Below are 13,396 nucleotides of genomic sequence, written 5' to 3' on the forward strand. Positions count from 1 at the left end.
CAAGGTGTTTGCTGAGCAAAACCTCCTTCAGTCCTGCTCTCTTATTGAATGTGTAGGTCAGGAACACAAACATAGTAGCTCAAGGGACTCTTAATCATTTGTAACATTGGTTTGAGTCTGTTTCTAATCCACACTAGGTACAAGAAAATAGGGGGGTAAAAATTAAATTGTAGCTCAAGGATTGTCATATGGATCTTCGAAAGACAAATGAACAAGCAGATTCCAGTCAAGAGGATTTGAACATCTATGAACAGGATTGTAAAATTTATCAGATAAACTGTTGTTGCTTTAAATAAAAATGGAAATAGCAAAGCCAGTTTTATTTTTATCTCTTTAACAGAATGTGATATACAGAAACTATCAAGAGTCACATCAAACCATCAGGAATTTTTGGACTGTGTTTTTCAGGCTCCCAGAAGAAAAAAAGAAAAAGTTTCTTGGTAATATTCAGATATTCTAAACTTTTCTATAGCCCTTTTCTCTCTCTCTCTCTCACAAGACACATCTAGACGTTTGTATGTGAAAAATACTGTAGATCCAAACTGCTTTTCAGCATGCTTTCCCCCCCATTTTCTAGTGAAAGCTGCAAAGGATTAATGCTAAGAATAATACAGACACAGGTCTGACCCTTCTCACCTCCCTTGAAGCTTGCTTAAAGGCATCTGACACCCTCGAATCTTGCAACTACCTTACCCCTTACTTTTGTGGATATCAGTTGTTGGTCAGAGGCCTCAACTTGCATGCTGATACAAGCAGTTTAGCTTTCTCAAAGGAAGCTACCTCATCCTTTTTAAAGGTAGAAGAACAAACCTAGCCTGGGTTTTCTCGTCCACAAGGCCTATATAAGTTAAAGTAGAAGATGGTTTATAATTATTACAAATCAGCAAGAGAATTTATTATAATTGGGTACGAATTGAGCAACACAAAACAATTAGCTTATGGAAATAGTTATGTTTACACTGATTTTCCTTCGTATGTTTTTCATCCACAGATGACATTTTCTTGTTTGTTTGTTTTTAATTTGCTAACTTGCCTTTGTTCCATCCCCCTTTGTTTAGCTTTTTTGTCAGGATCTGATCGAATCCCTGCCTTAGGACTGGAATATTTACGATTTACTATTGAAGATCCTAGATGGGAAAATCCAGATAATTTTCTTCCTCGAGTTAGTACCTGCAGCTACATTCTCTACCTCCCCAGGTACAGCAGTAAAGATATACTAAAGAAACAGATCCTCTGTGCCATAAAGCATGATGAAGGTTTTGCCTTGCAGTGACTTTTGGTCAGGAGCATGTTAAAGCACAAACAGGAAAGCAAGTCTTTGTTTAACGTGTAATATTTTTCCTCTTGGTAACTGATTTGCTGCTTTCTAGCCTGACTTTTTTTTTTACTGTACTTCATAAACACTTGACTGTTTGTTTTGACTAAGGTTGTATATTGATTATATACTTGATGGTTAGATTATAAAGTTAGTAAAGAAAAGAACCCTATTTAACATGCTTGCAAGAAGCAAGTTGGTAAATGAGTATATTTACATGTATGCTCATCCTAATTGCACTGTAGTGGTCTTCTTTAGTTGGTTGAGCTTTCAACAACAGGGTTTCTGTGATTTGTACGTTACCAAACACACAGCGTATGCTAAAGTCATTGTCACAAGAGGAGGCCAAGGTAACATCTTAATTTATGTTAGTCAAGGATGCCCTTGGAGAGCAACCAGCCCTAAGGAGACCTGATCCATTAAGTTGTGAATTGAAGGAGCAATCTGTACGTAGCTGAATATGGCCTTTTACTTATCTGAGAGAAGTTCTTAGGAGGAGGATTTGATCATTCCTAGACTTGGTCAGCACTGTAAAGCATTAATTTGTAAGTTAATTGTTGTTTGTAATTAATGTAATTAATTTGTAAAGCATTAATTAGTTTGTTGTGTTGCTTTACATCTTCTAAGGAGATGGCTGGCAATTAAAACAGAATTTTAGGCCTGCAGAGCATTGTGAATATGAGGCTTGCAGGACTGTTGGAAGCTCATTGCCAAAACTGTTTAACACTGGCAGGATATTGGCAATGTCAGGTGGGAAGTAAAGGCAGAATGTGTATTTTCTCTATATATTTTGCTTTATGTAAAAAAAATAATAATTGAGGGATAGCAGTCATGATTTTTCTGCCGTCCTTTTTCCTTTGGTGTAAGTGTGTCAGTAGATGTACATATGTAAAGAAGTTTTTACTGTGCTAAATTAAATGATGATTGGTTAAATTTTCATACCTGTGGTTCTGTTTTTCCTCTGTTATGTGGCTGCCTATGCATGACAATGTATATCTGTTTTCTGTCCTCGTTCATATACACAAGGCCTGCACCAGAGGAGTCAAAGGCTATATAGGTGTGTTTCAAACATGCATTGCATACACTGAACAAGTCGAAGTCTTGTACATTTGGTGCAGAATATGCTTTATATGAATGCAAAAAATCTAGAGCAAGAAGATGACAAATTTTCACCACCTCCTCTGCCTTGATTTTGTGTTGTGCATTACACACAGAGTACATTTTAGTGATGAATAAACTACTCCCAAGGTGCAGAAATGAATGTTACAACCTCTGTCGCTGGAAGGTTGTCCATTAAGACTTGGGGAACTATCCTGTTGCTGCCTGCCTGACTCACTGACGTGTTTGGTGGGCATGGGTACCATGACAGTGCTGCTAGTTTGAAGCATTTGATACAACTCCTTATCATGTATGATGCAACAACACATGGGAGATTAAATCCCAGAATAACTTCCAAGGCTATTTTGATTTATCTTTAAATAAGCCCTGCTTTTATAAAAAAAAAATAAAAATTTTAGAAAGACCTTTCAAAGAAGCTGAGTAGAGCACTGTCATATTTTGAAATGACTTCGAGCTCCAAGCTGTGTCTCCATTTTTTCAAACAGTGCTTATTATAAAATATGCAAAGGAATACGATGTGAGTGAGCCTGATACCCAGCTATGAGTTTAGGAGGCTTTACACAGGTATCAAACGTATATTGAACCTGCAGCAGGATTTTTTTAGACTGCTCTTCTGATCCTGAACGTCACCTGTAGAGATGTGCCAGAGCCCTATAGAGCAGCTGATGCAGTCAGCATAGATCTGGGATGACTTGGACACCCAGGCAGCTTTTAAGCCATGAGAAGCAAAGTGGGTAGCCTTGGTGAAGAGTGTTAGGGATGCCTTCGTGCTGGGTTTGCTGCAGAGCAGACACCATGCAGAAATGCCACTTCCACGGGGGTTAGCAATACCTCACCTTGGCTCGTGGCAGCCAGCATAGGCAGCTATCCCTGGCTAATCCTCTGAGCTCCTCTGAAAAAAAGTCTCTTTCCTGACACAGAAAGGGCTGAAGAGAAAAAAATACACAAGGCTTCATTGCTTCCAGAGCAACACAGAGATTAATGGCCACACAGAGGGATTTTTCCCCTCGCCAGCCAGTAGAGAGATGTAGATCCCCCCCTTGCCTCTCTGATTCCACCTGAAAAACAACAGGTGAGGTAAGTTCATGGTGCAATCAAACCTGAGCCAGCATGAAGAAATGAACCTTGGGAGTAGCCTCCAGAGGGAGCTGTGCTCAGTAAAGTGGGTGGAACCAATTTACTTTGGTGTTTTTGCTATTTTACACGTTTATGAAAGACCAGCCTTGAAAGTTCTCTGTGAACTCTAAATGTAGACAATTAGCAACAGGTTTGAGCAACAGATTCCTACCCCCATTGGACAAATTATGGGCTTAATTTCCTCTTTTATATTATTATTATTATTATTGTTATTGTTAATAATAATAATAATAATAATAATAATAATAATAATAATAATAATAATAATTTATTTGATGTCTTCCCCTCCTTGATTGCTCAGAGACAAACAGAGGAAAATGAGTGTAAAGGGACTTTTTACAGATATCTCCAAATGACAAAAGAAATAAAAACAAATGAAACAAACATTTTTTTCCTCTACGCTTACTTATTCTAGAAGCTACTTGTAACACAGTAAGTAGAAGCCATTATGTCATAGATACAATTGTACAATAGCAAGGAACTCTTTTCATGCTCAACAGGCATGACCCATGCAAATACAGAAAGTGAATTTGTATCTGATAAGTGACAGAGTGCATGCTAAGTATACAAACACTGGCATTTTGTGTCTCATGCATCCTTGCAAAGATCTTTACACGGTTTGCTCAAATACGGACTGTTATTTTGAAAAATGAGAAAGAAGACCTACAGAGAGTGGAAGCAAGGACAGATAGCCTGGGAGGGATGCAGAGACACTGTCTGAGCAAGAGTTCCAGCCACGTGGCCCAGGCCCCAGGAGGCAAAGGCCAGGACTGGAAGAATGAAAAACCGCCTCTGTGGGAGAATATCAGGTTCAAGACCAGCCAAAGAACCTGAAGTTGCACAGGTCCATGGGATCTGATGAGGTGCATCTGCAGGTCCTAAGGGAACTGGCAGGTGTGGTTGCTAAGCCACTGTCCATCATTGTGAGAAGCGGTGGCGGTCCAGTGAATTTTGCAGTGGCTGCAAAAGGGGAAACATAACCCCCCTTTTTTAAAAAGGGAAAAAAGCAAGACCTGGGGAACTACAGGCCAGTCAGTCTCACCTCTGTGCCTGGCAAGATCATGGAGCAGATCCTCCTGGAAACTAGGCTAAGGCACATGTTAAATAAGGAGGTGAGTGGTGACAGCCAGCATGGCTTCACTGAGGGCAGTGAACAAACTTCCTGACAAACCTGGTGGCCTTCTACAATGGGGTTACAGCACTGGTGGGTAGGGGAAGAGCAACTGACACCATCTACCGGGACTTGCACAAAGCCTCTGACACTGTCCAACGTGATATCCTTGTCTGTAAGTTGGGGAGAGATGGATTTGATGGATTTGGTGGGTGAGGATTTGGCTGGATGGCTGCACTCAAAGATCTGCGGTTCAATGGCTCAGTGTCCAGGTGGAGATCAGTGATGAGTGGCGTTCCTCAGGGATCAGTTTTGGGACAGAGCCCCTCTGTCGGTGACAGGGACAGCGGGCTCAAGAGCACCCTCAGCACATTTACTGCTGACACCAAGCTGCGTGGCGCAGCCGACACACTGCAGGGAAGGGATGAGACCTGGACATCCTTCAGAGGAAGGCTTGGTCGAACCCCTCAGGCTTCACCAAGGCTCGAAGAGAGCCCAAAGAGGCCGTGCCAGCCCCACCGCCTGAGGCGCTGCGGGCCGGGCTGGCCGTGGCCCTGCCGCCCGCCCGCCGCCCCGCCCGCCATAGGCGGCCCCGCGCCGCCCCTGCAAGGGGCCGGACTTCCGCGGGGCCGCGGCGGCAGCGGCGGGGCTGGGGCTGGGGCAGGTGAGCGGCCGGGGGGGGGGGACCCTCGGGGCCCGGCCCTAGCGGAGGGGAGGGCGGCCGGGCAGGGCTGGGGACCCCCGGGTTAGCTCGTCGGGGGTCGCAGCTCGGGGTCGGTGAGCAGCTGGGGGAGCAGCGCTGCGGGGCTGCTGGGGGAGGGAGCCGCCATCCGTGCCAGCTGGGGCTTATTATAGCCGGGCTTATTATAGCCGAGGTCTCCCCATGGCAGCGCTTCTCCTCGAGATACAGCCGTGCCGCGTCCCCTCGGCTCTCGCTGTGCCGTGCACATCCTTCATCCAGCCGGGCTGAGCTGTTCCGGGAGCGGGGATGCCGGGAGCCTGCCCTCCGCCCTGCTTTTTGGGGGGGGTTGCGCACGGGGAGGCTGCAAGCGAGCGGCTCTGCTGCATTGCATCCCTTCGGGTCTATAAAACACGAATATAGAGCTGTGAAGGGCAGGAGAGGTGCAGGGGTTGGCTCTTAATCCGGTTTTAAATTGCCCTAACTGATGCATTTTAAAGACCTTTCCCTAAGGGCTTGTCCTATAAAAAAAGCCGGATTTTTATCTGTAGCATGTATCTAGCTGAGCACTAGGAATAACGTTGAAAGCTCAGGTAAGTGAATATGAATTTTATCTATTTTTGCGTGTATACGTGCACGTCAACCTTATAGCCTCCTCGCCATCGAAGCCTTTTATATCCTCCTTTTAGTATAAGGAGGATGCACAGAAGGAGTTTGCAGTGTAGGATGGCTATTTTGTTCTGCCGCCGATGCCAGAGGAATAAATGCCTTGACCAGAATGGGAAACGAAGCGTGAATCTTTGTTCAAAGCTCCGTGTGTCGGGACACAGCTCCTGCTCCAACACCCCACGCATTAAGGCTCGCGGCCCCATTGCAAGCTGTGGTGGGGTGGCAGCACAGGGCACGACAGCACGCTAAAACAATGCTGGTTTTAGAGATGGTTATGCTTTCCAAATAAATCAGGTGAAAACACGGCGTGCCAGGCCATTGGGAAATAGCCGGCTGCGTCTGTGTGCTCTCGTGGAAAGGGGCTCTGTTGGTTTGCACTCTTTGAGTGGAAAGTGCTGCGTGGAATAATAGGGCTGCACATGGATTTATCAGCAAAACGTTCGGAGGGTGGGACTCCAGAGGATGTATTTTTAGAACTAATCAAAAATCCATTTAAGGACAGATTTTTTAGAGTTTGTGGCACGCCTCGTTGTCTGCTCTAGGGATTGTTAGGTTTTAGGTGCTTCAGAAAATCTGACAGCCAGCATGAATGGGCTCTGAGCTTCTTCGAGGTGTCACCCGAGTAACTCATATGAATCACTGAGAGTCTGACCTCTTCCTACTTCAAGTTATGTCTTAACAGTGGGAAAAACATCGTTTGCTAATTGCACACACACCCCCCGCCCAGCACTGAAACTGCTCGTGTAGAATATTAACACAAGGAAATTAATTTGAAGTATTTTTAGCATTTTAAATGAAATTAGCATCTGGAAAGAAGACCGTGACCCATGGGGAGCAGACTGCCCAGAAACCTTTTTAGAAAGGTATCCTAAATTAATATTTAGCTCACGTTGTCCAATGTCCCTGCAGTTCAGGTTGTAGAGCGCTGAAGTCTTTTCAGCCCAGAGGCAACGTCTGCTGAGAGCAGCGAGGAAAGCGATCTGGGGATCTTCAGGGCTGCTCTCCTTGTGAAGCTGCTTATACCTTTGTAATCAGGGGATTCCCCAGGATGAGAGAAATGGTAGCCTCAGATTTTTTTTTTTTGCTGTTTCAGCTGTCAGGCTTGAAATGATTCTGTGCCTTAGTGTTGTCACCTGCAGGAAGTTGCTTGTGGTGTTTATTTTTATTTTTTTAGTTTTTAGGCAGAACATGAAGTTCCCTGTAAATATAGCAGTTGTGTCACTGGAAGCATAAGCACGTGCATGACTTCAGTGTCACTGCGTCCCACGACACTCCTGTTCCTGGTGTAGGAAATGGTGTAACTGGCACAGAGGGTGTCTTCTGTGGGCCATCTGAGGGCAGCCAAGCACAGAGTATGTGCAGCAGGGGCTCTGCCAGCTGGACAGAGCCTTGTAAGCTCCTGCTGTTTAAACTGGGGGTGCCTTGCAGCTGGCCGGTGACAATTGTAAGTGGGGTGTGAGTGAAATGGGTTATGCTAAAAAGGAGCAGGGGCTCTTAGAGATAAATGGGATTCAGTGCGTACTTTAGGGCACCTGATAAGAGATCCTAGTGAACACTTTGTGGCAGGAAACTGCACTGCTGATGGGCTACAGCTGGAAAATCCTCTCCTCTCTGAGGTGGAGGTGACCGCAGCAGGGGAGCCCGGCAGGAGATGAACACACGCTGCTCAGGACTTGGATTATGAAGGGCTTTACTGCTAATACCTAGGGCTTGAATTAGCACCGAGCTTTGGAAACCAACTGAGTTGCACGTGTTTCCTGTCTATGAATCTGATTTTTATTTTTTTTTGTTTTTTTGAGGAATTCTCTGGTGCTTTGAGGGTAGTCTCTGGCTTTTAGATCCTGTCCTGACATTGTAAGTGTTGCTGCAGCTGTAAGTTGCCTTAGTTTAAAACTTGGCATGGTAAATCGTAAAGCTTGATGTTGAGGATCTTTCATTTTCTGTTCTACTCTTTCTTTTTTCTTCTCTTTACAGAGAAATAGGGCTTTAATCAGTTTCTGGTTCAAGCAGGGGAGTTCTCGGTGTCGTACTGGTATGGCATGTTTAACAAACAGCCCCAAAACACTGAGATTAGGAGGGACAAGGAAGCGCTACTACAATCTTTGAGGTGCTTGTTCTGGAACAAGGGCTGATTTTCCCCCCCCAGCTCTTATGCAATAGAAAGCTGTTGCCATACCAAGTTCAGACTGCACAATAAGTCAGTCCCTTTACATTGCTTTATTTTTTTCCTTCCCGTTGTACTGCATTAGCTGAAATCCCTGACTTTCACTGCATTCAGCACCAGAGATAAGCCCTGAGCTCTGGCAGGTTGCAGCGACGGTGGAGTTTTACGTATCTGTTGCCGTCAGGGGCTGAGCTGTCAGCGTGCTGTTCTACTTCAACCTCTTTTTCTTGGAAAATTCTTGCTTCATCCACACTTCTCCCCTCGTTTTCTCTTTCCAGGAAGAATACATGACTTGCTGAAAAGAGAGAAAATGCTATGCTGGGGTTACTCGTCTTTTGGACAGCCTGGGATAGGTAGCAACCTCCAGGTCATCATTCCTGAACCGCAGGTGTACGGGTTCATCCATGACAGAAACGTCAAGGAGGTGGCGTGTGGAGGAAACCATTCTGTGTTCCTGCTGGAAGATGGGGAGGTGTACACCTGTGGCTTGAACACCAAAGGCCAGCTGGGGCATGAGAGCGAAGGAAGCAAGCCAGGTAAGGCTGCCTCTTACACAGCTTCGAACTGGCTGAGGCTGGGGGGCTGAGAGGACCAGGGAAGGTGCTCTGTGCTGGCTGCTGTGGAGCTGGAACAGCCAGCAGAGCTGAAGATCACGTCGTGATGTAGCGATGCTGAGTAGTATTTGCTGGCTCTGCAAAGCTACGGCTGGGCAGTATGGGTGGGGAGATGTTTCTGCCTGCTTTGTGTGGGAAGTGCATCAAGAAGCAGAGGTGAGTGCAGGTGGTCTCAGCACAGGTGTTTTATTTGGCTTTATGGTGCCTCGTGTAAAAAGGGAAGGGAGGGCCTTCTTGCTTTTGGCCGAGGGAGTTTATGAATTTTGTTTTCTGCTCTTGCAAATCTCTTGTCAACTTAGGCCTTGTCCCCTTTGTGGTTTCTTAAGCTAGAAGAAGGTCATTGTAGCTTTGTGTTCCCCAAACTCAAATAATATCAAGACATGCAGGGGATCAGCACCTTTTGAAGGCTGTAAAAAAAAAAAACCAAACTTGAGGAGTTCAGAAGGGTCAGTGGTCTCTGTCCTGTTGCCTAGGTCTGTGCTCAGAGAGGAAGCAGCTCCCTTTTATCTCTCATGCTTTGGGGTGGAGGGGGGGGAGCTGGAGGAAGGGATATGGAGACATATGCTGCCATTATGTTAAAAGCTTCAGTTACTGTTTTTAAGAATATGTGATCATGCTGTTCAGTCAGAGACAGATACTGCCCAAGATGATGTCTGCTTATGAATAAAATTCCAGGAATCTGCAATACAACACACTCAGTGTTGATCTAACCTTTTTTTTTTTTTTTTTCCCCTTGAAAAGCTTGCAGGTTTTACTAATGACTAAGGGGGAAAAGAGTTTTTATGTATGCAGTAAGGTTTTTTTTTTTTTTTTTTGATGATTCTGGTCCCCTTAACTATGTATTCCAAACAATTAATTTGTTTTTCTTCTGCCTTCCGTTGACATAGACGATACTATTTCAATTTTGCTTCTCATTCTTGCTGCTTACAAAAACATCAAACAGGAACAGTTGTTTCAGTAATTCTTCTCAGAGGAGTCCTTTAGGGAGCACCTTTAGAAATGAAAGATGCTTTTGAATTTATTTTATATTGTGTTTATTATCACACTGGCTGAGCTTGTGGATGTAATGCAGAGATAGGATGGCAACCACTGAGCTGATTTTTGTGCCTCTCCACCGCAGGGAGCAGGGATTACTGAGGGAATATTTTATGCTGAATGAGGATGAGTTGATAGAGATTTTTTTACTGGAAGTGTCCTTTCCTGATGTTACTGCTTAGGAGAATTAATTCAGAGATCTTCCTGGTAAAGAGTTAAGAGTCCACTGTCCTGCAAAATCAGTCTGAGTTTGCTCAATTTCCTGAGCATCATCAGGTGTTACCATGCATTCAGTCTCCAGTGTATAGTGATAATTTTGAATTACAGTAGTTTAAGGAAACAAGAAGCTTATTTCTAACTGTACCTCTAAACTTCCTCTGTAGCCCTGTGATCTCACTTAGATTTGGTTCTCTCCAGGTCTGTCCTGATGCCTTGCCTCCCTGTGATGGGAAGCATGTTTTATCTGAGTGTGCCTATGTATGCTAGGCCTAGATACCCGAGGTAAAGGCTGTTGTGGAATTTGGGCTAAATTATGGAGGTGTGTGAGATACCCAGCTGTTTTTTAGACGTTTGTAAAGCCTTAGACACGTGTTTGAGATGTTGAACGTGTTTTATTACAGGGATTTCTTCTCTGCAGCTCATTCAGACTACTGCTAGTGGGGAATAAAAAAAAAATAATGTTGGGAGGGGGAGGGAGCTTTGGTAATTAACATCCCAAGGGAGCTACAAAAAAGTGTCTGGCACCAACGTTGCCTTGAACCTTCCCTCTGGTAGCAAACAGCAGGCAAGACCATGGCATTACAGATTTCCTGCCTGGATGCAGAAGTTCAGGGCGATATTGTCTCAGTTCATGTTGTAGAATCTCAGTGCTCATTGCTGCAGGGGCTGCAAATATCACGTCCAATCTCAAATATCATTACACAGAGTCTCACTACGTATAACCCCTGTCACTTGAATTTCTCTGAACACAGTAGCCTTGCTTTTCAAATGCAAATTTACTTCCTCTGAACTCTGGCGTGGAGCTAAAGTGGCCAGAAACACCGATGCCCACGGCGGTGTGCCTGTAAATCATAAACTGTGTAACAGCTGAGAATTCAGCTGTGTGACCCGTTTGTAAGGACAGCCTGGATGGATCGTCCTCTTGTAGCCTCTTCCCTGCTGGGGAGAAGCCAGCTGGGAGGCCCTGCTTGCTGGGAAGCAGGAGGAGAAGCGGCAGGGCTGGTGTTTGTTGGAGGCAGCCATGGGAGGTGAGCAAGTCACAGATGAGGAGGAGTGGCTGCTGCCTGGAATAGGTAAGGTCTAGAACCACGTACAGCGGTAGGAGAATGTGGCTTTGGGGAAGGGGGAAGCTAACCAGAAGGGTTGAGGTTGGAAGGGACCTCTGGAGGCAATCTTGGTGGGAAGAGGTGCAACCCCCATGCTCGAGCAGGACAACTGAGGGTAGGTAGCCCAGGGCCACGTCCAGGCAGCTTTTGAAGACCCGTGTTCACAAGGTCCCCCCAGCTCCTCTTCTGCAAAGTTGCTTTCCAGCTGGAAACAGCTGCTCCTGCAGCAGTTCTGTGGAGAAATGCTCACTCTCTTAACACCTGACCTGCCTTTTAAACAGCGGGTTGCCCGTGTAAACTCCTGATAAAGAAACAGAGCTATGAGCATCTGTACTTTCATCAGAATGCTCTTCAAATCTTGCAGCAGAGAAAGGGGAATTGTTCTGTGCGTGTATACACTTCTGATCTTGCTTCTGCCCTATGAACTAACTCATTCTTGGTGGTTTGTCTGGCCTGTTATACAGAATAACCTCCGTTAAATGACTGAATTTCATGTCCTTGAACACCTTTACTGCAGAAGCACAATAAAATCTTTCACGTTCCTGAGGTTTGTGTTAATCTGTGTCCTACTTGAGTGTACACATGAATCGCTTGTACTTTAGCCCTGTGATGGTAGTGTGTACTTGACAATTTTTTCCTTTAGACACATTTATATCCAAAAGATCAGTTTGTGTTCTGAAGGGGGGAAAAAAAAAAAAAAGTGAAGTGCATCCAGGGATGACAGTATGCTTTTGCTCTACATCCAGTAGCAAGCTGTGAGACCAGTTTCTCAGCCAACACCTTCCATTTTGCTTCTGAAGTACTGTTGCTAGAGCAAATGTTTTCAGGAAGAGCTTTCTCCAAAAGCTGTTTTATGAGTTGGGGTTGGGCTTGAGTGTATAAACTGTTTTTTACGAACCCAAAAGATGGGGTATTCAAGTTATATCAAACCTATGCCCTACTGAAAGCTGCTGAATCTGAGAATAAATAAAATCTCTTTTGTAAATGTTCAATAGGAGCGTGTTGATCCCTCCCTTTTCCTGTCACCTGCCTTCTGTGCAATAATATTTTCAAACAGGACTTGTGAAACTGATTGGGATGTCATTGAAAGCAAGGACAAATGTGTTGCAGTGCCCGCACTGTACAGATGTGACTTCTCAGGAACATGGGGCTTTGTTCTGCTCCTGTGCAAATTGCTGCAGGATTGATTTGAAGAGGAACCAAGTCAGCAGGCCAAGTGCTTCTGTAAATTCTGGGCTTCTTATTCAAAGCCTTCCTTCTAGAAGAGAATATGAAATGCCTCTGTGAAGGCTAAACGTTTCCTGTTTCTGTGCAGAACTGCTCTGATAACATGAAATGATGGCTAAATAGCACCTGTCCAGTTACAAAAAGTGGAGCAAACCCCTTAGGTCTTGCTCGCAGTGTGTATATGTTGCAATGCTCTCTGTGCTGGAGGGATTTGGAGGTGCTTCAGTTAGATCCCTCGGCTCAGACACAGTCACAGGGTGCAAGGACACGGCTACAGCAGTCACCTGTCTGCAGGACTGACCACAGGATGGCCGAGGTGGGAAGGGACCTCTGGAGATCAGCTGGTCCAACCCCCTGCCGAGCAGGGTCACCTAGAGCACATTGCACAGGATGGCATCCAGGCAGGGTTTGAATATCTCCAGTGAAGGAGACTCCACAACCTCTCTGTGAGGCCTGTCCCAGAGCTCTGTCACCTCACATTTAAGAAGCGCCCCTCATATTCAGCCAGAACCTCCTGGGCTTCAGTTTGTGCCTGTCACTGGGCACCACTGAAGAGTCTGGCCCTGTCCTCTTAACTCCCTCCCTTCAGATATTTGTGTACGTTGATCAGTTCCCCTCTCAGTCCTCTTTTCTCCATGCTAAACAGAGTGGGACACCCAGCAAACACTATCTCAGAAAAAGGCTCGGCAAGGAGGAGAGAGGTGGTGGCAGCAAAGCAGTGGGGCTGGCGTCAGCAGGGCGGTGCCAGCTGCCTACGTGCTGTGCACCTCATCGGGGCAGAGACTTTCTGCAGACACAGAGGCGTGTTCCCAAAATTGTCCTCGGGTGTTGCTGCTGACAGCCCACAGCTTCAGAGGCGGTGTGAATGAAGCCAGGGGAGCTGCCTCGGTTCCCGTGCTTCCTTGCATGCTGGCTGGGTCAGGTTATACTTTCAGTAGCACCTGATAGCATCACAAATTCTATATATTTGCTTAGGTAGTCTATACAGTCTGATCTCCTCC

General features: G+C 45.5%; 1 protein-coding gene across 1 annotated transcript in view; it reads left to right on the top strand.

Annotated features, from left to right (window-relative positions):
• Nucleotides 1-13,396, top strand: part of HERC3 (HECT and RLD domain containing E3 ubiquitin protein ligase 3) — a 64,936-nt gene that overhangs the window by 20,141 nt on the left and 31,399 nt on the right. The window contains exons 22-25 of the mRNA XM_084517980.1: nucleotides 341-440; nucleotides 1,059-1,256; nucleotides 5,269-5,346; nucleotides 8,473-8,730. Coding sequence (XP_084374106.1) covers nucleotides 341-440; nucleotides 1,059-1,256; nucleotides 5,269-5,346; nucleotides 8,473-8,730 — 634 coding nt within the window. The remainder of the gene's footprint in view (nucleotides 1-340; nucleotides 441-1,058; nucleotides 1,257-5,268; nucleotides 5,347-8,472; nucleotides 8,731-13,396) is intronic.

This window comes from Aythya ferina (assembly GCF_964211825.1).
Source record: "Aythya ferina genome assembly, chromosome: 4".
NCBI lineage: Eukaryota > Metazoa > Chordata > Aves > Anseriformes > Anatidae > Aythya > Aythya ferina.